The 26,570-nt window shown below is 54.6% G+C and overlaps 1 protein-coding gene across 8 annotated transcripts; it reads left to right on the top strand.

The window, feature by feature from the left end:
* Positions 1-1,255: 1,255 nt before the first annotated feature.
* Positions 1,256-26,570, top strand: pnpla6 (patatin-like phospholipase domain containing 6). 8 transcript variants are annotated; one of them, XM_023794177.2, is made up of 36 exons: positions 1,256-1,328; positions 4,352-4,434; positions 5,450-5,503; positions 5,790-5,877; positions 5,967-6,049; positions 6,129-6,220; positions 6,319-6,459; positions 6,552-6,711; positions 6,915-6,995; positions 7,280-7,408; positions 7,489-7,569; positions 7,660-7,789; positions 8,771-8,842; positions 8,953-9,059; positions 9,525-9,695; positions 11,219-11,296; positions 11,774-11,979; positions 13,510-13,641; positions 13,747-13,870; positions 13,962-14,075; positions 14,889-14,964; positions 15,056-15,205; positions 15,469-15,532; positions 15,655-15,823; positions 16,241-16,423; positions 16,527-16,645; positions 16,724-16,880; positions 17,001-17,117; positions 17,366-17,435; positions 21,886-22,002; positions 23,804-23,952; positions 24,260-24,412; positions 24,796-24,912; positions 25,014-25,101; positions 25,343-25,485; positions 25,635-26,570. In XM_023794177.2, exons 2-36 carry the CDS (start codon positions 4,393-4,395, stop codon positions 25,710-25,712), a joined length of 4,035 nt encoding a protein of 1,344 aa, XP_023649945.1. In that variant the 5' UTR covers positions 1,256-1,328; positions 4,352-4,392; the 3' UTR covers positions 25,713-26,570. The 8 variants fall into 8 exon arrangements, with proteins under 8 accessions (XP_023649945.1, XP_023649946.1, XP_072567972.1 ...); XM_023794178.2 differs by lacking the exon at positions 21,886-22,002 and adding an exon at positions 19,967-20,083; XM_072711870.1 differs by lacking the exon at positions 1,256-1,328 and adding an exon at positions 1,361-1,877.

The following is a 26,570-nucleotide window of genomic DNA, read 5'->3' as shown; positions in this document are numbered from 1 at the left end:
GATGTAATACGATGGTATATAGTGGTGTAAAGTGCCTGGGGTGAAGCGGCCAGCTGGCTGTAGGATCCTCACTCAGCTTGCAGATGTAATACGATGGTATATAGTGGTGTAAAGTGCCTGGCGTGAAGCGGCCAGCTGGCTGTAGGATCCTCACTCAGCATGCAGATGTAATACGATGGTATATAGTGGTGTAAAGTGCCTGGGGTGAAGCGGCCAGCTGGCTGTAGGATCCTCACTCAGCATGCAGACGACCTGAGGGCAGAAGCTTCTTCCTGCTTTCTCTGTGTTGTCCTCCAGGCTGTGGTAGAGCCTCCGCAGCCCCAGGAGCAAAAATGGCTGCTTTCACTTACGTTTGCTCTGCAAGACTTTGAAAACACCTCTCCAGCATTTTCATTTCATTGTTTTTGTATTTACAGTGGAGATTTCATTGATGTCCAGTAAAGGTGTCCACAGGACAGGAAGATATTATTCTCCTCCCTTGTTAGGATTCTTCTGTGCTGTAAAATCCCACCCCCTACCTGGCCCCATGATACACTATCCCTTGCACCCTCAAATCTAATTTTAGTCTCATCTCTAGCACTCTGAAGTCCATCTTTTATGTTTTTATGTGAGTAAAGGAGCATTCTAACCTTAATCCCACATATAGTTGTCTCACACACACACACACACACACACTCACACACACACACAGTTCTGTCCATTTTCATTCACTGCAATCTGATGTTCCTTTACAGCCTGAGAAGCACTGGTCTAGCGCATAGTGCTCATGCATTCAGGCAGGGCTGAAAGTATCCAATCATATCTACTGGCTCTATCTCTATGTCATATCTACTGGTTTTAACATGAAACGTCTTATGGACATGCACGGAAAGTGTATCCTGCAGAGATCTCAAGGGCAAATTCAAACTACAGGGCATTTAACATCATTTCAATATTTATACAATATTACTCTAATAAAATGTTACTGCAATTGTGGGAGCTACGTGTCAAGCTGGCAAATAAATACCTACCTATCGGTTTAGACACTGGATTAAACAAACTTTGCTTAGAATGCAGTATTACAACGCTGCGGATTTTGTTTATTTCCCCGCACACTGGCTGGGGTCACGGTCATTCACGAGGAAAAGCCGCCAATCAAGACTTGCGGTTCAGGCCCCTACTGCGGATCTGCAGCGCGATTGGATAAAGCCGCCGATGGGAGGGGCTGAATGCTCGACGCTTCCGGTCTGTGATTGGCGATCCCTGCGAAGTGGGTGGGGCTTCTTTTGAAAGGGTGCTTCCGGTGTCGGCGCTGTTTGACAGGAGAGATTGACGGGAGCAGTACCCAGGTAGGGTCCAACTTAATCGGTGCATAGCTAATAAACGTCATTTAAAATGAGTAAGGCTACACAGAAAGGGCATGCATGGGGAAGATGGGTCCGTGAAGCGGTTTCTTGTGTGCTGCCTCGCTGACTGATTTTTGATCTACTGATGCTGGTATAATGAACCGCGTAGCCAGCGGGGCGTCCTGCGTCCTGGGATGCAGCTTCGGGGCAGGCGATGTATAACCGGAGCACCCAGGTCACAACAACAACAGCAGCAGCGGCGGAGATGGCGGCGATCGCGCAAAACATGTGCGCACGGTGCCGAGGAACGGATGAGAGCTGATGGCGATCACCCTCTGTGATATCCCGAAACTCACACCTGGCGTTTAGAGATGGGAAATGGCCCATGGTGGATCGTTTAAGGGATGATTTAAAGAGGGCATCCGGCGCCTCCGCACTGCGATCTCCTGTTTATCTGCGTCGACGCGCTGGGTGACTGTGCGGCGCCCAGTTCCCCTCGCATCAGTAACATTTGCGGGCGTTTGCGGTCGGTGTGCCGCCTTTAAAGCGAATGTGCGTGTCTGCTATGTAATCTGCCTGGTAGGATCCTGCTGATTATGAAATTATTGTGCCAGATGTCGAAACGCAGTTCGACCGCGTTTTATTGCGACTCGACGCGGCTGCAGTTTCTCCACCTTTGGACAGTCTGAGTCAATTTCCGGGGTTTCGTGGCCGTGGAAATATAGATGGATGAATGTACTTTATTTATTCTCATGCAGAGTATTCTGGAAATTAAGTGTTAAAATTGTTAGTCAGTTTGCTGAACTCCTGAACTTCCTTCTCCCATGGTACAGTACCTTTAACCAGAGAACTGTCCACGTAATACCATGCTAAAGAAGAATATAGGCAAACTTTTTAATGTTTATGTGCGCAGTTGGCAGATTAGGTATCCAGGGTCAGGCCCAGAGAAGGACGATTCTTCCTGAAGGTGCAGAGATCAGGCCCTGGTCGGTGACTCTGCCGTCCCTCTGGGGCCTGACGGCTGCTGCATTTCTCCCTGTGGGTTGGGACACTGGGGTATTGTTCGTTGTGGGGGGGGTGATGTGTGGGGGAGTGAATGGTTTAAAAGCCAAGCATAATCCAACTCACTTATCCAAGCATTTCCCAAACAATGAGAAACAGTAGATGGCCATTAACGCTTTGCAAGTTTTCCTTACAGTGTTTTTGTCTAAAAACCCAGGTATGATGACTAAGGCTTAAATGGCTACCAGGACGCTGCTGGTTTAGATTTCCGGGGTTTTCTTGTGTGTTTTTAATTTGAGTGGCACATTTCCCATATATTCAGTGCTGGAAGGTATTCATAGTTTCTGTTGTGGGTGGGACTTAACTGTGATTGTTTTCCTGGTGAGAGGGATAGAGAGTGGGGCCAAACCCTGCCCCGCCCACGTGGGGGTGGGGTGTGTGTGTGTGTGTGTGTGTGTGTGTGGTTGGGGGGGGGGGGGGGTGCGTGTGGTCGTAGCCCATAAGCGTGTGGTAATCAGAGAATTCATCGCTGGCACTTCAGAAATTTACCAGGAGGATTCCGTTGCTGGAAATGATGACAGAGGGAATATGATGAAGGATGAATGACAAATAAATCAGTGAATGCTTTGAACTTCAGCCAACCGGAAATCAGCTGCCATCAGACCTCCCCGGGCCAGAAGCAGTTAGCACATGTGATTACGTGTTAGGGTGTTTGTCCTCGCATGGACAAATAAGAATGGGCTCTGATGTGATTAACGATAGAGCAGAGGAGGGCCTGTCTCCTTTGTGTGTGTGTCTGTGTGTGAGGGGGCTGCGCTCTAGGGATGAGGTTAAGTGTGGCTGCTACCCAGAAAACTCTCTGCCTCTGTGGATTTTCCGGAGAACAGATGGGAAAGGAAGAGCACGAGGGAGAGAGACACGCTGGGACAGACAGTGGGACCGAGCTGCTTTGGATTTCTTTGTGTGAGAAGGGGGACCTGGGCAGGAAAGGGATGGACCCCACAGAGAGACTCTACGGCGCCCCCTTGCTGCAAGCGCGCAGATGCTCCCCAGTCCCGGCCCCTGATCCCGCGGGGCTGTTAGCGGAGGCAGCTTTCCGGCCGTGTCTCTGCCCCTTCCTGCAGGCTCCGTGCCTGTTATGTGTCACCGGAGACCTATATCCAGCCCCCCAATATAAACCTCAATTTTATAAAAACCTGTGACCCCAGTCAAAAAAAGTAGAAATGCCAAAAGACTCGTATTTTGTTTGGTTACTTATGGTAAAGGTTAGGGATGGGTAGGGGCTTAGGGAGTCATGTTGGGATTAGAGTTTTTCCCACAGAAATTAATGGAGAGTCCCCAAATTAAATAGGAATATATGAACTGTGTGTGTTTCTGTCTGTGTGTGTCTCTTATGGGTGTGTGTATGGCCCCTCTGTGTGTGTCCCTGTGTCTGTGTGTGTCCCTGTGTGTCCGTGTGTGTCTGTGTGTCCCAGTGTCTGTGTGTCCCTCTGTTCCTGTGTCTATGTGTCCCTGTGTCTGTGTGTGTCTGTGTGTCTCCCTGTTCCTGTGTCTGTGTGTCCCTGTGTCTGTGTGTCCCGGTGTCTGTGTGTCCCTCTTTTCCTGTGTCTATGTGTCCCAGTGTCTGTGTGTCCCTGTGTGTCTCTCTGTTCCTGTGTCCCTGTGTGTCTCTCTGTGTCTCTCTGTTCCTGTGTCTGCGTGTCTGTGTGTCCCTGTGTGTCTCTCTGTGTCTCCCTGTTCCTGTGTCTGCGTGTCCGTGTGTCTCTCTGTGTCTCTCTGTCCCTGTGTGTCTCTCTGTCCCTGTGTCTGTGTGTCCCTGTGTCTGTGTGTCCCTGTGTGTCTCTCTGTGTCTCTCTGTTCTTGTGTCTGCGTGTCCGTGTGTCCCTGTGTGTCTCTCTGTGTCTCTCTGTCCCTGTGTGTCTCTCTGTCCCTGTGTCTGTGTGTCCCTGTGTCTGTGTGGCCCTGTGTGTCCCTCTTTTCCTGTGTATGTCCATAGCATCACGCTTGGCTCCCATTCTTTCCAGTGGCTGTTGATGGACCTGCCCTGTGAGGAGGCGGAGTCAGAATGGGACAGAGCACATCGGAACAGGAGTCGGACCCCACCGAGGTGAGCCCCCCCCCTTCCAAGGGTACAGCAGCTGGACTCCTGTGCCCCCAGCCTCTTATTCCCTATGGAGGGCACCCGATGCCCACAGACAAAGAGCCCCTGAAAGATGCTTATTGGCCGGTGCCCTTGGGGTGGGTGTGGCCTCAGCAGCTGTTTCGACCATGAGATCGGATTGGCCACATGATGGCTGCGTGGCAGGTGTTCTCCTGGGTGTCTTTGCCTGTCTGTCTGCCTGTCTGTCTGTATCTGCCTGTCTGTCTGCCTATCTGACTGCCTGTCTGTCTGCCTGTCTGTCTACCTGCCTGTATCTGCCTGTCTGCCTGTCTGTCTGTCTGCCTGCCTCTCTGCCTGCCTGTCTGTCTGTCTGTCTCCCCTGAGCTCATCACCTCCTACACTGTGTGTTTCGTGTGTGTGTCTGTCTGTCTGTCCATCCTGAGCTGTTCTCCTGCTACATTGTGTGTCTGTGTTTGTGCGTGTGCCTGTCTGTCCTCAGCTCCTCACCTCCTATACTGCATGTTCTATGTATATATGTGTGTGTGTATGTGTGTGTGTATGTGTGTGTTGTATGTGTGTGTTGTATGTGTGTGTGTGTGTGTGTATGTGTGTGTGTGTGTGTGTATGTGTGTGTGTGTGTGTGTGTGTTGTGTGTGTGTGTGTGTGTTGTGTGTGTGTGTGTTGTGTGTGTGTGTGTGTGGTGTGTGTATGTGTGTGGTGTGTGTATGTTGTGTGTGTATGTGTGTGTGTATGTGTGTTGTGTGTGTGTGTGTATGTGTGTATGTGTGTGTGTGTGTCCTTCCACTAAGGTTGTCTGCAAGTAGTCTGATAGAGATGGGTCTGTTCACGCGCACGCACGCACACACACACACACACACCACACGTTCCGCCTCGCCCCTCTACTCCGATGTGCTTTCCGAAGCCCACCGGTGCCGTCCGGGGGTCCAGCCGTGTGTGTAGGTGGTGAGACGTGTGACTCACGGGTGAATCGTGGGATCGTGACCTGTGTGTCTGTCAGCAGGAAGGGCTGCTCAACCTCAAGGCTTTTGTGGAAGATCAGCTTCAAACCAGCATGGTCAGTGTTTACATCCACTCTGTCTGTCTGTCTGTCTGTCTGTCTGTCTGTGTGGAAGAGAGCGGGTGTGTGTCTGTGTGTGACCATGTGTGCATGTGCATGTGTGCTTATATGTGTGTATGTTTGTGTATGCATATAAACACACGGGCAGTGGGAGCTCACGTGACCTATAAAGTACCAATGACTCATAACCTTATAAACTATTAACCACACAAATTTGTTTGGACCTGTCCTGTTGATGACAGTGTCCCGTTGATCTGTCATCCCCCATGTCCTTGATGAACAGATGGTGGGGATCGTGATTGGTGCCGGCGTTGCTGTCGTCCTCATCGCCGTCCTCATCTTCCTTGTCCTCCGCAGGATCCAGCTCCGCAGTGAGTGTGCGCCTCCCTCGTGTGTACCAGCTCCCCCCAGGGTGACAGTGTCACTCTCTTCTTACCCTCCTTCCTTCCCTCTTCTCCAGATCTTCAAGCTCAGGAGGCCCCAAAGTACAGATTTCGCAAGAGGGACAAAGTCATGTTCTACGGACGCAAGATCATGCGCAAGGTGAGGGCCGCGGGAGTTGTGTGTGGAACCTGAGCGCCAGGCCACGCCCCTTTTCACAATGCCTCTCCCCCACCCCCAGGTGTCCCAGTCTACCTCGTCTCTGGTGGGCACCACCTCCTCCTCCCGGCCCCGCCTTAAGAAGAAGCAGAAGATGCTCAACATTGCCAAAAAGTTTGTGGCCTGCTGGCACCTCCCTTCACATCATGTGACCGGCCGCCCACCCCTTTAATGACATTAATGATATCCTACTGGCACCTCTACCCCCCCAGAATCCTGCGCTTTAAGAAGGAGGTGCCCACCCTGCAGATGAAGGAGCCCCCCCCGTCCGTTCTGGAGGCCGACCTGACTGAGTTTGACGTGGCCAATTCCCATCTGCCCTCGGAGGTGCTCTACATGCTGAAGAATGTACGGTATGTCGGTGGAGGGGGGTCCGTCCGCGGCGACTTGTCCTGTGCACCCGATGCGTCCTTCGCCGGTGACACCCCACCCTCCCTGTGCTCAGGGTGCTGGGCCACTTTGAGAAGCCACTTTTCCTGGAGCTCTGCAAGCACATGGTATTCCTGCAGTTCCAGCAGGGGGAGTATGTGTTCCGTCCCGGGCAGCCGGACAATAGCATCTATGTGGTGCAGGATGGCAAGCTGGAGCTCTGCCTCACCAGCCAGGTGGGTGCATCTCGGGGGGCGAATATGGGCCAGGAAGGGGCTGCTTTAATCCGAAAGGTGGGGACGGGGGCAGGGGGGACACGGGGTCCCAGGAGAGCTGTCCTGCGCTTCTGTGTGACTCTCACAAGCACACTGGCTTCAGTGAGTCACTGTTGTGCAAGTCCGGGCCATGCAGTGACGTCTGGCGCTGTTTCCTTGTGCAGGACGGTAAGGAGAGTGTGGTGAAGGAGGTGTTTCCGGGCGACAGTGTGCACAGTCTGCTCAGCATCTTGGACGTCATCACTGTGAGTGCCTGGCTTATCATCACATGGTGCCTCGCTTCCCCCACACCCACCTCGAGCACGGTGGGAGCGAGGCTAAATAGCGGAGCGAGCGCTGCCATTGGCTACTGGGTGGGAGGCTAATTAGCGGAGCGAGCGCTGCCATTGGCTGCTGGGTGGGAAACTGAGTGGCGGAGCAAGCACTGTCATTGGCTGCTGGGTGGGAGGCTGAGTGGTGGAGCCCTGAAGCCATAACCTTTGAACCCCCCCTCCCCCCCATGTCCTCTAACCGCTCCACTCCGGCACAGGGTCACCAGAAGCCGTACCGCACCATGTCGGCACGAGCGGCCGAGGTGTCCACCGTGTTGCGGCTGCCCGTCGAGGCCTTCCTCTCCATCTTCGAAAAGTACCCCGAGAGCCTGGTGCGGGTGGTGCAGGTGGGGGCCACTGCCGCTGGTCTGTCTGTGTGTGTGTGTCTGTATGATGGATTCTCACCTGTGCCCCCCCCCCACCCCAGATCATCATGGTGCGTCTCCAGAGGGTCACAGTCTTGGCTCTGCACAACTACCTGGGTCTGACCAATGAGCTCTTCAGCCATGTGAGTCCAGCAGGGGTCAGCAGGTTCATGTATAAATCTGCAGCAGTGGGATCCCGTTTTGAGCATCTCTGTGCCCCCCCCCCCCCCCAGGAAATGCAGCCCCTGCGTCTGCCGTCTGCCTCCCCCCACCCGTCCAGGACCAGCCCCGTCCGGCACAGCAGGAGGTTTTGCAGCATGGTTGAGGAGCCCCGTGATGCCGTGGCCAAGCTGGAGGGAGCAGGTGAGGCGGGAGGGGGGGGCGGTCACCGGGGGCCGAGAGCACCCCCCCGCGGGGGTCACAATGAGCTGAGCGGGTTCTTTTTTGTCACCACTTGTCCCCAGGAAAATTCAGGATGTTTTCTATCTTGAAAAGTCCCAGTTAAATTAACCTTTCAGTTGCTGTGCCCCCCCCCCCATCTCCTGTCTCCTAGGGGGTGCCATGTGCCCCACTAACCTAATGGAGACTCTTCTGGGGAGCTACTTCCAGAACCATACAGCTGTGCCCCAGTACCACCAGTACCCCCATATGAACATGAATCCGCAGCCCCCCTTGCTCTGCCCTTCCATGGTCTGGCTCAGAATCCAGGGTCTTACGGCCTCTAATAGGGATTATGGCTGAACATCTAATGATCAGGAATCCTACCATAAGATTAATGACACATTAATAAGCAGCTGCTTGCTGGTGCCCACTGAGCAGTGGGTGGAGCCTGTGAACAGGGGGCGGGCCCTCTGAGGCTGTGAACAGGGGGCGGGCCCTCTGAGCCTGTGAACAGGGGGCGGGCCCTCTGAGCCTGTGAACAGGGGGCGGGCCCTCTGAGCCTGTGAACAGGGGGCGGGCCCTCTGAGCCTGTGAACAGGGGGCGGGCCCTTTGAGCCTGGGGGGGCGGGCCCTCTTAGCCTGGGGGTTTGTTCTGTTTCTCACAGAGCCGGTGGGGGTGGCAGTGAGAGTTATTGTATTCTCTGTGCTGTTGGCCTAGTCAGCCTGCGACAGGAGCATGCTGTAGGCCAGGGTTCTTCAAATCTGGACCTCGATTCCAAATCCAGGCCTTGTTTTAAATTCTCCCAGGTAGTTAGTTTAATAACTAACTAACTTACTGATTCTGATTGGTCAGAGGCTCCACACCTGGCTCACAGGTAAAGGAAGGCTGGAAAACCAGCAGGGCTCGGACCGTGATTAGAATAACCCTGCTGTAGGCCTGACTGGCATTCCGGCGGTTCACAGGGGCGGAGCCAGGCAAGGACGGGGTTCCTCCCATGCTGAGCCGGGCCGTGTCCATGCCCGTGGACATCGCAGGTGAGTCCCACGCCAAACAGCAGCTCTTACAGACCATCAGCATTAAAGTGTCAGGAATGTCCCTGGTATGTCTGTGTCTGATTGGCTCTCACTTTGGCCCCGCCCCCCAGGCATGCAGAAGAGTGGAGTGCGGTCGGACTTCGACATGGCGTATGAGAGGGGCCGCATCTCCGTGTCCGCTGAGGAGGGGGCCCCTGCCGCTCACGCCTTCACGCGGGTGGGGAAGGGGGCAAGGCACCGGAGACAGGGGCGGGGTGGAGATGAGGGGGCAGAGTACAGTGGGGATAGGTGGGAGGTGTATGGGTGGAGGGGGTGGTGATGGGAGGGGCGTAGGGAGGAAGGGGGTGGGGCAGGGTGGGGGATGGCTGGAGATGTGGAGGCAAAGGTCTGTAGGGTTACATGATGGCTTGTGATTTAGTATCACCTGGTTAAGCACCTCAGATGGTCAGTTTGGTGATGTTGGGTTAGGTTGCTGATCCATGCAAGGTCCAACATAGACCAGTATTCCCAGTAGCTGTTATTAGCTGGGGTTGCAAACTTCTGCAATGGGCAGTAGATATAGGAAAATGATAAAGGGCCTGGTTATGTTTAACGGAGGGGGTCATGGTTATTTCTGACTTAACGGGGGGGGGGGGGGTGGTCAATGGAGTATGGTCATGAGCGAGTGTGTGTGTCCCCCCAGCTGGTGGGGCAGGAGCAGCGGGAAAGAAAGTCGGTGACGGTGGAGGAGGTCCCGTCGGGGGTGTACCTGTACCCTGAGGAGGAGAGCCCGGAGGAGTTGCTGCCCAGTCGGGGCTCCGGATCGCTTTTTGAGGAGGCCCAGAAGGAGATCCAGAAGCTCATGAATATCGAGGTGAGCCGTGGGCCACAGGAACATCGAAGGTGACGAAGCCGTCGCATCAGCAGGCACAAGGACCTTAAAGACATATGTAACCTGAGTCAGTAGCTTAGAAAAACATCCGGATGGTCGTCAGGTTGCGCAAAATGTTTCACAGTAAAAGTATTTTTCTTTATCCTTTTAAGTAACACTTTTATGAACCTGTTTGCAATCTGTTACCATTTCGTGACTCACGATTTGAACCGGGCCATGTTTGTGAATTTAGTGCAAGTGGTTCAAGAGCATTAAGCACTTTATTTTGGGTATTTTTAAATGGGGAGGGGGTACTTCAGAGCGGGACTAGATCACTTGTAGGTGTTTGTCCTGTTCCTGTCAGGTCTGACAGAGTTACATCCCCAGTATCTATGGTACTGTTGAAAAACTGGTACCGGCATGTTTGCAGAATTTTGGCATTGACTTGGTACCAAAGTATTGGATCTCGCAGCATCCCTTAAGTAGAGTATAAAGTAAAATAAAACTGGTCCAAGAACAGATCCTGGCGGCACTGCACATGACAGGGGTACAGGGGCTGACATATGCTCAGAAAGTCTGGTCTGCCGGGTAATTTGTAAGCCAGGGCTGTGTGTGTGTGTCTGTGTCTGTGTGATGCCTATGCTATGGTGGAGCCTGTTGATTAAAATCATGTGTTCAATAGTATCAAAAGCTGTGCGGTGTAAAAGTACAACAGCCGACTCCTTCCCTGCTTCAGCCGCCGTCAGAAGATGTGCTGTTTCTGTGGAATGTCGTTTTCTGAAACCAGACTGGAAAACGTGAAAAATTTCATGACTGAGCAAGTCTGTCAATTGTGATTCTACCCCCTTTCCTAAAAGAGATTGGAGATTGGGCTGAATTTTTTTAATCGGGGGGGTCGAGGTTAGTTTTTCTGGCACCACAACAGCATGCTTCTGCAGTTTATCATGGAGACCAGATTGGTGCCAAATAGCACTTGTAAAAACAGGGATGATGGAGAACTTCCAGCAAGCAAGATGATGGTTTCATGCACTTGATAAGAGTAAGAATATTGTCAAGAGACACCAGGAAGTGTCTAAGATGACTCTAAGCTGGAAGAAAATCAAGTATTATCCATCTAAAAAATTATAGGAAGCAGAAATGAAGGGAAGGATGTGACTCTCTCAGTGAAATAACAGAGAATGTCATCACAGGAACATAAAGAGGAACATGAGAAGCGACATTAGAGATGGCGACAGGTCCTTGGGGCCTGTTCCGCAAAGCAGCGTTCCTTGCTTAGCCAGATAACTTTGCGGGTTTAAGGCAGTCTGGGCTAAAAGTAAATGCATGAAGATAAATTCCAATATGTCAGTGCACTGCTCGTTAAAACGATGGTCCATCATCAAGGTTAAGAAGATGCAAACGTTTGAGCTGCATGCAAAACCGAGCTGCCACAAAAGCGTCAGATGTATCATTAGCGAGATCTTTCTCTACTGGCTGAGAGCCGGGGGCTTGCTGCGTTTCCCTCACTAGCGCCCCCTCTCTCTCAGGACCCCGCACTGCTGAGCGGACGGGTGTCGCAGCACTACGCCAAGGCCGGAGCAGTTCTCGCTCGCCAGGGCGACCAGGTAGGTCCTGCGCTTCTTTCAAGCTGCTTCTCAGTCTCTGAGGTCACTTCTTCTCTCGCTTACGGCCACTTCCCCATCTCTCTGTCTCTCACGCTGCCCCTCCTCCATCTCGCCTTCCGTCTCACTCACTCACTCTCACCCCTGTTCCCTCACTATCTCTCTCTCCATCTCGCCTGCACTCTGACCTATATCGTGCATTTTTCCTGCGTCAGCACAAGGGTGTTAGATTATATGTACTGTCTGTTTGTGTCTCTTCTCAAATCGGCCTAATCATACATCAGTGCCCCCCCCCCACACACACACAATACAGTGGCCCACTCTTTGTTCCTCCCACTGCATCAGTGCCCCGCCCACCATTCACCCTACTGTATCAATGCCCCGCCCACTGTCCCCTCCCATCTCGCCAGTGCCCCTCCCCCTAACCCTATCTCCCCGCCCCCTGTCTAACGGCCTCCTGGTCCCCCCCCCACCTCCCAGGACGTGAGCCTGCACTTTGTGCTGTCGGGCTGCCTGCACGTGTACCAGCGCATGATCGACAAGCTGGAAGACGTGTGCCTGTTTGTGACGCAGCCGGGTGAGATGGTTGGCCAGCTGGCCGTGCTTACAGGGGAGCCCCTCATCTTCACCATCAAGGCTGTCCGAGACTGCACCTTCCTCAAGATCTCCAAGTCCGACTTCTACGAGTGAGTGTCTCTGTCTAAACATAAACACCTGTTTGGCAAATGGCTCAAAAAAAGAACCAACACTGGAAAGCTCCTAATTTTAAGGTATTAGGTCTTAATAAAATAAAATAAATACAGCAGATTGTGATAGTTCTCTCCTCTGATTTGTCAGCTAATTAAAAAAAAAATGAAATGAACCCAGTAACAATGTTTCCTTGCCCTTCCCCTCCATAAGGCTTCCCCATGAGACTGAATGTTTTGACTGTAGCTTTGAATTCTGGGATTCTCTGCGATGTTGTGACTGAAGCTCCCGCGTTGTGTACAGTCAGGAAGGAACAGCATAGGCCTCTATTAAGAGTCATTGCTCATACTATTATATCATCTGGGCATCAAAACACTGTGTGTGTTAATGCACTCAAAAAGCTGTTGGGCAGTGTGTGGCTCAGTGGGTTGGGAAGCCATGTCTGGTATCAGACAGTCGCAGGTTTGAATCCCAGGTCGGGCAGTGCGTGACTCAGTGGTTTGGGAGGCCATATCTGGTATCAGACGGTCGCAGGTTTGAATCCCAGGTCGGGCAGTGCGTGGCTCAGTCGGTTGGGAGGCCATATCTGGTATCAGACGGTCACAGGTTTGAATCCCAGGTTGGGCAGTGTGTGGCTCAGTGGATTGGGAGGCCATGTCTGGTATCAGACGGTCACAGGTTTGAATCCCAGGTCGAGTGGTGTGTGGCTCAGTGGGTTGGGAGGCCATGTCTGGTATCAGACGGTCACAGGTTTGAATCCCAGGTTGGGCAGTGTGTGGCTCAGTGGATTGGGAGGCCATGTCTGGTATCAGACGGTCACAGGTTTGAATCCCAGGTCGAGTGGTGTGTGGCTCAGTGGGTTGGGAGGCCATGTCTGGTATCAGACGGTCACAGGTTTGAATCTCAGGTCGAGTGGTGTGTGGCTCAGTGGGTTGTGAGGCCATGTCTGGTATCAGACGGTCACAGGTTTGAATCCCAGGTTGGGCAGTGATCTCACTGTTGCTCCACCACTGTTTCTGATGCTGCTTTCTCGAAAAATGTATGCTTTGGATAAGAATGTCTGCTAAAGAAATGAACATAATAATCACTTAACACAATATGACTTGAAAGTCCTACACTCTTAATGTGCATTTACGGTATATCAGTGTAAATGTTCTTGTTGCATCCTTTATGTCATTTGGGAATATATGGATGTACCACGTAAGTTGGTACACCACTCAGCCCTACGCAAAGGTTGGCAGATACTCCCGCACTGCATCTTGGGATGGGAGGGCGGGTAAACAAAAGTGCCAGTTAAGCAGTGAAGGTGCCCCGCCCCCCCCCCCCCCCCCCACCCATGTGATGATTTCCTGTGTCTGTTCCACTTTGGATAAATGGAGCGCTGGGTTTAGCTGTCAGTAGGGCCAGTTGGCACAGGCTGATGGGCGGGGCTAACGTGTGTCACACCCCCATCACACAGCCCTGCGGGACACAAATGGAAACGGCCCTCCTGGCCCACTAAGAGCCGCACTCCATGTCGCCCCCTACAGGATCATGCGGGAGCAGCCCAGCGTGGTCCTGAGTGCCGCCCACACCGTGGCCATACGCATGTCCCCCTTCGTGAGGCAGATGGACTTCGCCATCGACTGGATGGCGGTGGAAGCGGGGCGCGCCCTCTACAGGTTGGAGGACTGCTCTGCGGCCCCGCCTCAGTTTGGTGGCTGGCCACTCCATAAACACTCCGGCTTCCCACTCCCCCTCACACATGAACCATCACCTCCCCCCAGGCAAGACGACCAGTCTGACTGCACCTACATCGTCCTGAACGGCCGCCTGCGATCCGTCATCCGCAAGGCCAACGGGAAGAAGGAGCTGGTGGGAGAGTACGGCCGCGGGGACCTCATCGGGGTGGTGAGTGGTGCCCAGGGGGGCGGGGAGGAGGCGTGGTCTTGGGGAGGCCGACGTATCCGTCACCGGCCCGTGTGTGTCTTTGCTCTGCCAGGTGGAGGCGCTGACGCACCAGCCTCGAGCCACGACGGTGCACGCGGTGCGGGACACGGAGCTGGTGAAGCTGCCAGAGGGGGCGCTGAATAACATCAAGCGGAGATACCCGCAGGTGGGGCGGAGATACCCGCAGGTGGGGTGGGGCCATGGGTTGGGGGCGCTGAATAACATCAAGCGGAGATACCCGCAGGTGGGGTGGAGATACCCGCAGGTGGGGTGGAGATACCCGCAGGGGGCGGGGCCATGGGTTGGGGGTGCTGAATAACATCAAGCGGAGATACCCGCAGCTGGGGTGGAGATACCCGCAGCTGGGGTGGAGATACCCGCAGCTGGGGTGGAGATACCCGCAGCTGTGGTGGAGATGATACCCGCAGGTGGGGTGGAGATACCCGCAGGGGGCGGGGCCATGGGTTGGGGGCGCTGAATAACATCAAGCAGAGATACCCGCAGGGGGCGGGGCCATGGGTTGGGGGCGCTGAATAACATCAAGCAGAGATACCCGCAGGTGGGGTGGGGCCATGGGTTGGGGGCGCTGAATAACATCAAGCGGAGATACCCGCAGCTGGGGTGGAGATACCCGCAGCTGGGGTGGAGATACCCGCAGGGGGCGGGGCCATGGGTTGGGGGCGCTGAATAACATCAAGCAGAGATACCCGCAGGTGGGGTGGGGCCATGGGTTGGGGCCATGGGTTGGGGGTGCCGGAACATTGGGGGGGTGGAGGGGTTGGGCCTCAGCTGGAGGGGGCTGTCGTGACTGTGTGTGTCTGTATGTCTGTCTGTCTGTGGGTGACTCTGCCTGTCTGTCTGCCTGTCTGTGGGTGACTGTCTGTCTGTCTGTCTGCCTGCCTGCCTGCCTGCCTGTCTGTGGGTGACTCTGTGTGCTGCGTCACCATTTCCCATGTGGCCTGCTTCTCCTGTGCCTTAGGTGGTCACCAGGCTGATCCACCTCCTGGGCCAGAAGATCCTTGGGAACCTGCAGCAGACCCGGGGCCCTTTCTCCGGTGGGTGCTTGTGGAACTGTGAGCCCCTCCGGCCTCCACTCACAGCTATTAACCTTCACAGGTAGCGCAGTAACCCCCCCTTCCCCCCCAGGGTCGGCGCTGGGCCTGTCCAGCATGGCCTCCAGCCCTGACGTCACCAACCCTGCCAGCAATCTCTCCACGGTGGCCGTGCTGCCTGTGTGTGACGATGTGCCGATGAACGCCTTCAACCTAGAGCTCAGCCACGCGCTCAGTGCCATTGGTAGGCCCCGCCCACGCACCCTGCCCACTAGCCACGCCCACTAGCCCCGCCCACTAGCCCCGCCCACTCACCCCGTCCACTAGCCCCGCCCACTCACCCCGCCCACTAGCCACGCCCACTCGCCCCACCCACTGGGCCCGCTCCCAGCCTGCAGCCTTTCCTGCATGCTCCATGCCTTTTGTGCTGCGTCAGATGGCCAGAAAAAATAAAACTGGCTCTCATTTAGGAGGCCTGGATCATAACTTCCGTCTCCATGGTTACAGGTCCCACCCTGCTACTAACAAGTGACATCATCCGGGAGAGACTGGGGGCATCAGCTCTGGACAGGTCAGTCACGCAGCCAGCCTGGTGTATTTTCAGTCTTGGAATTTCTCCCTCTGCACCAGCTCCCTCCTCTTGTTACCTGTCACCTGACACCCCCCCCCCCCCCGCCCCCCCGGGGTCCCCAGCATCCATGAGTACCGCCTGTCGGGCTGGCTGGCCCAGCAGGAGGACATCCACCGCATCGTGCTCTACCAGACGGACAACAGCATGACGCCCTGGACCCAGCGCTGTATCCGGCAGGCCGACTGCATCCTCATCGTGGGGCTGGGGGACCAGGAGCCGGCGCTGGGCCAGGTGGGCAGGGCGAGTCAGGGAGGGACCAACCGGGTCAGTGGGGTGGGCCGGGGAGGGGGCGGAGCCAGTGGGCAAGGCTAGCTGGGAGGGTGTGGCAGGGATGGGTGGGGCAGGTGGCCAGGCCAAGCCAGGAGTGGTAGCCCAGGTGGGTGGGGCAGGTGGCCGGGCCATGCCTGGAGGGGTAGCCCAGGTGGGTGGGGCAGGTGGCCAGGCCATGCCAGGAGGGGTAGCCCAGGTGGGTGGGGCAGGTGGCCGGGCCATGCCTGGAGGGGTAGCCCAGGTGGGTGGGGCGGGGCAGAGTGCTGATTTCTGTCTGGCCTTGGGGGCGGAGCCTCTCGCTCAGTTTAGCAGATAACTTACCCCCAGTTCGCTAACTGCCACGCCCTCTGCTGGCGCCTGTCTGCCTGCCCGCTGCAGCTGGAGCAGATGCTGGAGAACACGGCGGTGCGAGCCCTGAAGCAGCTGGTGCTGTTGCACCGCGAAGACGGCCCGGGACCCTGTCGCACGGTGGAGTGGCTCAACATGCGCAGCTGGTGTTCGGGCCACCTGCACCTGAAGTGCCCCCGCAGGGTGTTCTCCCGCCGCGGCCCTACCAAGCGGGTACCATGCGGGACGCACACACGCACATGCCACACTGGATGGAGGGGCGGTCTCTGACACGCCTGTGTGTGTGTGTGTGTGTGTGTTTGTGTGTGTGTGACAGAGGGAGGTCTACGAGAAGGTCTTTGAGAAGACGGCAGACAGGCACAGTGACTTCTCCCGCCTGGCCCGCGTCTTGACGGGGAACAGCATCGCCCTGGTCCTCGGAGGGGGTGGGGCTAGGTGAGCCCGCGTTTGCACGACCGCCCGGACGCTGCACGCTGCACACGCACACGCTTACGTGTGTCTCCTCCGTCACAGGGGCTGCTCTCATGTGGGCGTGATCAAAGCCATGGAGGATGCGGGCATCCCTATCGACATCGTCGGTGGCACCTCCATCGGCTCGTTCATCGGTGCGCTGTACGCCGAGGAGCGCAGCGCAGTGCGGACCAAGCAGAGGGCGCGCGAATGGGCTAAGGTGGGCAGGGCCCATCCCACCCACCTCTGATCCCCCACTCGGCGGGTTCGAAACTCCTGAGCCAGTTCAGAACTGCTGGTCTGGTGCTGATCTCTCTCCTCCATCCCTTCCTCCACCTAGGGCATGAATTCGGTGTTTAAGACAGTCCTGGACCTCACCTACCCCATCACCTCCATGTTCTCAGGCTCTGCTTTCAACACCAGCATCTACAAGGTCTTCCAGGACAAACAGGTGGAGGTGAGGCCGCGAGGGAGAGGTGCACTGGAGGTGCACTGGTCTGGGGGAGCTTCTGTAGCGCTTCTCCTCCACAGCCCACTTACTACGTTGCTACAACACCAGTGTTTTGGAAGTCAGAGTTCTTCTGGCCAAAGACACAGTCTCTGTTGTTTAAGTGATAGGGACCTGTGTCCTGTTTTTGGGTGTAACCTGCATCGTGTTTGTCCTGCCCCCCACCAACACTCACACTGCCCTCTGGCCTGCTCCAGGACTTGTGGCTGCCCTACTTCAACGTGACCACGGACATCACGGCCTCAGCCATGCGCGTGCACAAGGACGGTGAGTGACAGCCACCCGCGGGCCCCCCGAGGCACACTGCGAGCGATCTCGCCGACGTTGGCGTGCCGGAAGGTTCACCTTCTGGGAGAGTGGTACCTTTCCGGTAAAAGCCGGCAGTGTTTGTACGGCTTTTGCGTTTTTCATGTTTTACTTTGATTAAGGAGGTTTTCTGCTGAAGTGAGTAGTTGTGAAATGAACAAAAGAATAACATTATAGGAGGTGAATGACCTCATTACGGTGTCTCCAAAACAGAGATGTACAAGCTTGTGCACAGATACATACATCACACACACACACACACACACACACACACACACTGACTGCTTTTGTAACCTGTCATCATAGTTAGCAGCAGACCCGCTCTGACCCATTAGCATCTTGCTAACCGTAGCGAGGACGGGCAGCTGGGCCTCCCCTGTCTCTCCTTCCTCTCCTGCATGGGCTCCTTGGGTTTCCATCCGGGGTCCCGCGGCCCCCACGCAGCTCACCTATGCGACTGCCTAATCAGAGTGTGGTCACATGATCATGCCATTACGACATCGCCATGGCACCCTTGCTTTGGATTTGTCGGTGGAGTCCCTTCATGCAAAAAGCTGATGGCAGCCAGCCAATCAGAGCTGGGCTGTGTGGGCTGCTGTGACCCAGTCCTAACACCCCCTGTCACCTCTCATTCCATGCCACCTATAACTCATCTCTGGAAAAAATCTCCATCTTTCTCTTTCTTTTCCTCTCTCTTCCTCCTCTCTTCCTATAAACCATGTTGGATGTGTCCAAGTCTGTAATATGGTCTTTTTCACATGTTGACAGTAAAAATCATAATGACACAACATAAAGTCATGCCTTCAAATCTACTAGCACTGCCCTCTAGTGTCTGCCCGGCAAACAGCATCAGTGCTCTCCCAGGTCCTGCCTCTGAGTGAATCGTAGGATCCAGAACATTCCACCCTGCTGACCCCCGCAGGTCCCAGCCTTTGGTGAATTTAGCCTGCAGCTCTGCTCTGTCTCGTTATTCCAACCCAAACACACACGATTCTGGACAGGAGTTTGTTAGTCCGTTTCAGAGCGGCTCATTCCAGCTTCGATGTGTGTAACCTACGGAGCCCCCAGGTATGTGTCATCTCTCTGGCTTTTAGTACTGGTCCTTAGCTAGATGGTCTTGTAGGCTCAACTCCAGCCGCTTTTGGCTGGTGGCTCTTATTTGTCCAGCCGCTTTTAGCTGCTGGCTGTTATTGGCCTGCACTAAGCTCTGCACCCACTGGTTGTATGTTTTGCTAAGCCCCGCCCCCTAGTGTGTATTGGCTAGCACCTACTTTGGCTGTATGGTTCCCCGCCCCTTCCTCTGCCTGGGCGTAGCGTGGTAGTGATGGTAGTAACCTGTGTCTGTGTGTCCATTAGAGGGCGCTGTAGAGCATCTCGCATAATAGCCCCCCCCACCCACCAAAAATCAGTCCACTCACCCGTGCAGCTTCCTAACACGGCTAACGCTAATCCTGACACAAACCAGAAATCACATGACAAAATCTGTTCTGGCTGGAGAGGCAGTCAGAGGAGAGGAAAAGGTCAGTCTTATTAACCTTTGCAAGTGTTATTCTCTGTTGTGCGACTCTTGCAGAGGCTGTGGATGGGTTACCTCTGATCATGTGCAGGCTGGGGACTGTACCAGTTAGTACCAGTGCATTTATAGTCAAATTTATGAGCCCCGTTTAATATTTAGGTAATGGGTTACATTTTACCCAGAATGCTTTGCTTGCTTAGAAGGGGTGTGACTTCCAGAAGGTTGGAGGCAGCTGCCTTGGCGGGATGGCAGGGCCGCAGAGTGGCTTTGTTGGCCCGTCGAGTGCCTGTCAGCCACAGGATTGCTGCTTCCTCCCGCTGACAGTGTGACGCCTGCGGTCGACGGAACGCGAGACCTAAAGGGACATGGTGTCACCTTCAGCACCTTCCTGGACGCTGATGCCGCAGCGTCTTAGTCTGTTAGCATTTTCTTCTGTTCTGTTTAGCTTCTGTTTTCTGCTCTGTTCCATTTGAAAGGCAGGTACTGTATTATGTTTTCATAAAAACACAAAATACACATAGATGAAACATTATTAAGCTACACTGAACATAACATGAGAGGTTCTTCTGATTGCTGGTGACACCCAGCTGTTTACGCAAAAAGACGAGTATTTTTGTACACGACGGCTGTTATTTCTGCATACTGCATACTGCATACTGCATACTGCACACTGCATACTGCACACTCACACGCCGGCCTGTCACTCTAATCTCACAGCTGCTTTTTTTGCGGCAGAAGTGTGTCTGTTTTCGCTGTGCTGTTTCGGTCCTGCCTGCTGGATCTTGGCTGTATGGGCTGAGCGTCCTTTCCGCCGCTAGCCCACACCATCGCGCCGAGGCGAGATCAGGGCCGCTGATCTCTGTTAGATATGCCCTCTCACCCGCACACTGTCTCTCCGTTTTCTCTTCCTCCGCTGCTCTGTCTCTCACTGGGTGGGGGGGTTCATTCTGATTGCGTGTCCATCTCCACCCGACAGGCTGTGTCTGGCGCTATGTTAGAGCGAGTGCCTCCTACACCCCTTACTTACCGCCACTCTGCGACCCCAAAGACGGCCACCTGCTTGTGGATGGCTGCTATGTAAACAATGTCCCAGGTCAGAGCTGTGCCACCCCCCTCCACCCCCAAACCCCACCTCTTACACCACCTCCGACGCCCCCACCCCCCACCAGTTGTTTTTGGTATTAACCCCCCCCCCCCCCCCCCTCCAACCAGTCAGACGTTGGGAGCCCATGGCATGGAAGGAAAAGTAAGATGCAGTGAATGTGGGTAGTCAAGTGAGGGTGGGGCAAATGCACCCCCCCCCCCCCCCCGGCCCACCATTTGGACTCAAACACTGATGATTGGCAGCCACCCCACCCCCTAACTTGACTCAGTTTGGCCTGACCCCATCTCATGCAGGTACGCACCCCTGCACCCCCCGACCCCGCATGACCCTATCCTGATTTGGTTTCTGCCCTCCAATCTCCATCTCTGGGTCCATCGGTAGGTGTCCGATCTCCGTGAGTGTCTCCACCCGTGTATTTACACGTAGATATATGTGTAGTGAATGCGGATAAGTGTGTATAGACACTATCCCCCGTGTGCTGCACGGGCCCTGTGCTGCTTCTCTCTGTCTCTCGTTGTGACGTTCGTCTTCAGCCTGCCGTACTCCATCCCGAGACCGACGGCCTGCTGGCTCGCTTCCCGCACCACCTTCACGAGCTTCCGGCTGTAGTTCCCGAGCCCCGCGGTCTCCGTTAGCGAAGCTGGCAGACTGTGAACACGTGGATCGGCGCCTCTGGGGATCCGGTCACTGTGGATAAGAAGTAGTAAGGGGTCAGGTGAACTGATCTGTGGGGTATAGCGACGGCAACGAAAAGCAGACGGGATTAGTTTTTTCAGTCTTTCTGTGAGCTTGAGGTACAGGTTAGCATTAGCATTCCTGCGTTTATTTTCATTGTCACGGGTCCCGGCTCTCTGGTGGCCTCGTTCTGCATGGGCCAGATTGTATTTCCCAGCATTTGGTCTCCGCTGCAGTATCAGGTGTGTCTGTATTGCCGAGTTTCCTGCCTGGACTCTGCCGCCCCGCTCTGTAATCCGCTCGGTCTCCGTGATGCTCCCGCCGGCTTTGATCCTATCGCTCATATGAATACGCACAAAAGTGCGGCCGCTTGTGTGTATATATTCCTGTAACTCAAGGCACAGAGTGTGTGTTCTGGATCCTACCTAGCAGGCTCTCTACTTTAGTGCTCAGAGACACCCTCCCACCCTGAAAATCACACACAGATTGTGAAATCACTCACCAGCCCACCCCCCACTCCCCCCCATGTCCACTGAAGCTTTGCTTTCTCCTTCCAATCCATGTTGTGCCCTGTCTCCTCCTCCTGGTCAGCACCGGTACTGCAGGCAAGGGGCAGCCATCTGCCCCAAGCTGCCGGTCAGATCTCCAGACCCAGTCGGCCGAGACCCTCTGTCCCGGTGACGGTGGGTCGCCTGGCTTCTAAACACTCTTGAGTTTGGCTTTGAACTTGTAGCCACGCGACCCGAAGCCTACTGCCCTCATTCTCATCTGGACGTCAGCGCTTGGCTGTGGCTGTGACTGTCACACATGGCAGAAGGTCCATGCGATGGGATTTGGAGGTCGACTGAGACTCCCTGCTACTCGCAGCCCAACCTCTCTGTGACCCCCACCCCCCGCACCCTGGCTTTGATCGACGTTACACACACACACACAGATACAGACACACACATGCAGCCAGTGTGGAGGGGGAGGGAGAATGCACAGTGTCACAGAGGGGCACGGTGTGACAGGTCCTGTCAGCGGCTCGTGGTGTGTTCTTCTGACGCTGCCGGGTCCTTATGGAGCCCCCCCCCACTCACTTCCTCCCCCTCCCCCCACCCCCCGGTGTGTGCCAGGCTCTCTGTGGCGCTATGTCAGGGCGAGCATGACCCTGTCCGGGTACCTGCCTCCCCTGTGTGACCCCAAAGACGGCGACTTGCTCATGGATGGAGGGTACACTAACAACCTCCCAGGCAAGTAGAGCCGCCCACCTGTCTGCCGGGGGTGCGAGGGGGAGGCCATTTTGGGTCCCCTGAGCCCCACTTGGCACATAGGTAGGTATTAAGGTTTTTTGTGCTGTGAATCTTGAGAGTCTGACTACTACAGTTTGTATTACAGTGTGAATCTAATAAGGGTCTGTGTAATGATTGGCTGGCAGACATGTCACCTGACATACTCCCACCAATAGGAGTTTAGGATGTTGTAAACTCCATCCTGTGATAAAAAAATTTCTGCCTCTGATTATGATACAGATTTCTCTCTGTTAAGAAAATCTGTGTCAAATATTAATTGATTTTCAGTGATTAACTGAGACGTCGTTTTAAACATGCGACAGATTATTCCCGCCCACGTGTTCCATTTTGTTTTGTCTGGGCGTCGTTTGAGATGTCCTGTCGACCCTGAGATTGTTGATACCAGGGGGCTGCCCATGAAGGCCGTTTTATATTCACACTGTGAGCGCGACACAGGCCTGGCGATTGGTGTCGAGCAGCCCTGCCGATGGGCTGAAGCCACATCACCACATCTCCGCACCTTTATGTTTTGAGGTCTTACAACTGGAGATGAATGTGCTATTCTTCCACATCAGAGATATCTGATGTCCGATTGGGCACCCAGAATGCAATGGGCCCGGAACCTTTAGCAAACTAAATTTAAATGTATCTGGGAGGGGCTTGTGCACATTATTCCAGTTGGAAGGTTACAAATGGTCAGCTGGGCATGCTGAACCTAATCAAGTGGCTAATCACGCGCTTGCTTGGGACAGCATCTGTGTACTTTACGGAACTGCTCTGATGAAACCCGACTGTTTGACCGGATATACTCCCAAGTCCACCATCACTGGACCAAACACCAGTGGCACATGCTCACTGGCTATTAAGATTAGGGTCTGCTCTACCCTCTGCTGTGGTTGCAGGAATTGCACACCTGTGTAAATGCAGTAGCTGAGGAACTGGGAGCTGTGGTCCAGTGGAGTATACCTGTGTCTGATAGAGCCTCTTCTACCCAAATGTCAGTGTCTGTCTGTGTCCCCCCCCCCCAGATGTAGTGTTCTGTGATGTTTCGTAGGAAGACATTTTGGTTTCATAACTTCCTGGCATGTTTAACATGGCAGAGTAACTCCTCTCACATTACGGACTGTACCGGCACCTGGGGGGGGCAAGCCTGTTTAACGGCTCTGCATCGCCGAGCGTCTTCTCGACTGCCCCCCCAGGGCCCCGGTCTGACATCACACAGCAAAGGCCCAGGAGGATCCTCAGTCCAAGTCTAGGCTTCAGGCAAGTCAATCCAGCCAGTTATTTGAGAAGATCGTTGGATCTCTAACTGTGCTTGCAGGAACGTCCTCCCAGAGTCATGTCTATGTAGCCCTGGAATTGGGCCAAAGAGTAACGCTTAAAGTGGCACACTGCAAAAAATTAAAATTATATTGAGTCAAAATTCTAATTTCATTAATAAATAAACTGGCATCTTACTTGCATTTCAGCATATTGTCTTATTTTAGGAAAAAATACCAAGTACACATTTCTTATTGCACTGGCAGATAACGTCTCAAAACAGAATCAGTTCATCTTAAATTTGAAAGGCGGTTTTTTGTAGTTTAAAACCTTGAACTGAGGTCCGAATGTCCGGGTCCTTCCCCGGCTGTGCGTGTGCATGTGAGAGCAGTTGATGTGTCGCATGAAGCCAAAGTGTTGTGCTCTGGAACCTGCGCCGTGACGCGCTGCTCCGCTCGCCCCGCCGGCTGCTGTATCCGTCTCTCTGCCCCGACGTCCCCAGCCGACATCGCCCGCAGCGTGGGCGCCAAGACGGTCATCGCCATTGATGTGGGCAGCCAGGATGAGACCGATCTGTGCAACTATGGCGACTGCCTGTCCGGCTGGTGGCTTCTCTGGAAACGCATCAACCCCTGGGCCGAGAAAGTCAAGGTGGGCTGTCGGCGTCCCCTGCGGTGACCTCATGAGGCGTCATGGGTACAGTTACCATGGATGCGTGTCTGTAAATAATGACGACCAGAAGAAACTAGAACTTTCTTTGCATGTTGGCCAAGTTGAGCATGTTCAGATACTTTTTTTGCCTAAATGGCAAACCCACATTGGATGGTTTCGTGTCCCATATCCTGATCTGACGACTAGCAGGACTGTCTGAGGTTCCTGTGGACCAGAATCCGTAGATAAGCACGCATGCAAACGCTGACTGACTCCCAGTGACCGGCTCGGTGGTGGCGCCCCCTAGGTCCCGGACATGGCGGAGATCCAGTCGCGCCTGGCGTACGTGTCGTGCGTGCGCCAGCTGGAGCTGGTGAAGAAGAGCTCTTACTGTGAGTACATCCGGCCGCCCATCGACCGCTTCAAGACCATGGACTTCGGCAAGTTCGACGAGATCCATGTGAGTGTGGAGGCACTCGGCGCTCCCCCCTGCCCTCTCCTCAGCGTCTCCTTTTCTGTGTCTGACCCCCCCTGCATTAACCGCAGTCCTGACACTGTAATGATCTCGGGCATCTCCTCCCTGTAACTGCAGACAAATGTAAAGTCTTTATACTTTGGACGGACTCTTGACTTCTCTGTGAAATAGGCACAGTTGGTGTCACATGTAACTGGAAACATCAGCATTAAACTGGAGTAAATTCTTATTTATCAGTCTCTCTCTCCCTTTCCCTCCCTTTCAAATCCTTTTCTCCCTCCCTCTCCTGTCTTACCTTTCACCCACTACCTCTCTCTCCCCTCCCTCTCTCCCCGCTCTCTTTCTCTCTCTCCCCCACCCCCCCTCAGGATGTCGGCCTGCAGCACGGTAAAGTCTTGTTCTCCGGCTGGGCTCGGGGTGACATCATCAACAACATGCTGAAAGACCATCGCTCTGCTGACTACAATGACGGCAAGAAGGCGGATGTGAGTAACCTCCCCCCGCCCCCCCCCCCAGCGTAACCCCATCTCCTGGTGTATGCCCGTGAGCACGCCCCGCTGAGCACTCTCTCTGACCCCTCCCTCAGACCTGCACATGTCCCGGGGCGGACTTCACCGACCTGGCTGAGATCGTGTCCCGAATCGAGCCGGTGCAAAGCTACGTGTCCGCCGAGGGTGAGCCGAACCCGGTCCGAACCCGGTCCAAACCCGGCCCGAACCCGGTCAGAACCCAGTCAGCCCAGATCACTCACTGACAATCAAACCAGCTTCTTCACTCCAGCTGTCATCACACCCACTCTGACCTCAGGGGTGCCAGTGAAACAGACATCATTATATTAGGGGGGGCAGGGGGGTGGCAGCCATTTTAGCTTCTCTGATGTGATGTGACCTCCTCCATTGCTGCCCCTCCCCTCAGCGGAGGAGTCTGACTGCCTGACTGAGTTTGAGGAGGACGGCATTGACACGGTGCGGGAGGAAGACGAGGAGGAGGAAGAGGAGGCAGAAGAAGCCGAGGACCAGTCCCCCGGGGATTGGGGGCCAAACGGGGTTTTCCACACGGTAAACGCAGGGTCCTGTGGTGCCCGTTCCCTCTCAGAGCGGCACGCCGACTCTGACATTCCCTCATGCCAGCAGGACTGTTTACACTGAGTTTCATAAGGAGACAGTTGCACACGGTTGTCAGTAGGTGGCGTATTTTTTGTGTTTAGGACGAAGAAAAGTCAGTGCGACAGCGGAGGAAGCTGCCCAACGACTCCAACACCTGTTCCGAGATATCCGACTGCTGACAGGGGGCCGGAGCCGGAGACAGGGCCGGAACCGGAGACAGGGCCGGAGCCGGAGACAGGGCCGGGCCGGTAACTCCCCTGGGATGAGCTGATCAGAAACGACTTGGAGACACAGTGCCATAAGGTGGCGCCCCCTGCAGCCCGACCTCATTGAAGCTTAATTTATTTTGTTCCTATTCCCTGGTATGGTGAACCTTTGACCTCTACACTGACCCCTGACAACCTCCACCTTTCAACTCCATGACGCCACACGATAGTGAGCAGTATAACAGGAAACGGTTTTATCCAGAGAGACGCCTGGCCCACCCAGAGCCGCCAGGCTGCCTTTCGTCCCCCCCCCCCCCCCCCCCATGGACTGATGACCCCCTTCTCCCCGGAAACCCTAAGCCTCGCACCCCGCCCTGCAGTCCCGCCCCAAGCAGTACCAGACAGTACACATCTTAGCACGCTTGCACGCACAACGAGCCCGCCACCCCCCTGCCAGGAAGCCCATTCATCCACTGCCTTTCTGTTGACACTGTTTCTGGGCCGGGGGGGGGGGGCACCCTTGGCTCAGACTGTCCGCCAGACGCCCGCCCTGCTCATTTTACTGTCCATTTTGGCCTTTTAACCCCCAGACGGATCTCCGCTGCATCCACGTCAGAAGTTATGTACATAGAGTCCCTTTTTTTAAGCATCGCTTAGCTGTTTGCACTGATTCTGATGTAGAGTAATTCCTCTAGGGTGAAGTTTTTTAGTTTTATTTTTGATCTGATATAAATGGCAATATGATAAATACATATGGCCGATATGAGATTAATGAAGGAATGTATAAAGGAGGGTATTAAAACACTGAACAATAAATGTTCCTTAACTCCA

The sequence above is a fragment of the Paramormyrops kingsleyae genome, chromosome 5 (genome assembly GCF_048594095.1).
Source record: "Paramormyrops kingsleyae isolate MSU_618 chromosome 5, PKINGS_0.4, whole genome shotgun sequence".
Taxonomy (NCBI): Eukaryota; Metazoa; Chordata; class Actinopteri; order Osteoglossiformes; family Mormyridae; genus Paramormyrops; species Paramormyrops kingsleyae.
The sequence above is the reverse complement of the archived record's forward strand: the minus strand, read 5'-3'. Positions and strand labels throughout refer to the sequence as shown.

What these genes read in the sequence shown, in the direction of transcription:
- pnpla6 (XM_023794177.2), top strand. Translation starts at nt 4,393, where the DNA reads ATGGGACAGAGCACATCGGAACAGGAGTCGGACCCCACCGAG. An exon ending in CCAATGAGCTCTTCAGCCAT is followed by an intron (nt 7,570 to 7,659) that starts GTGAGTCCAGCA and finishes CCCCCCCCCCAG; the next exon opens with GAAATGCAGCCCCTGCGTCT. An exon ending in GTACACTAACAACCTCCCAG is followed by an intron (nt 22,003 to 23,803) that starts GCAAGTAGAGCC and finishes CGACGTCCCCAG; the next exon opens with CCGACATCGCCCGCAGCGTG.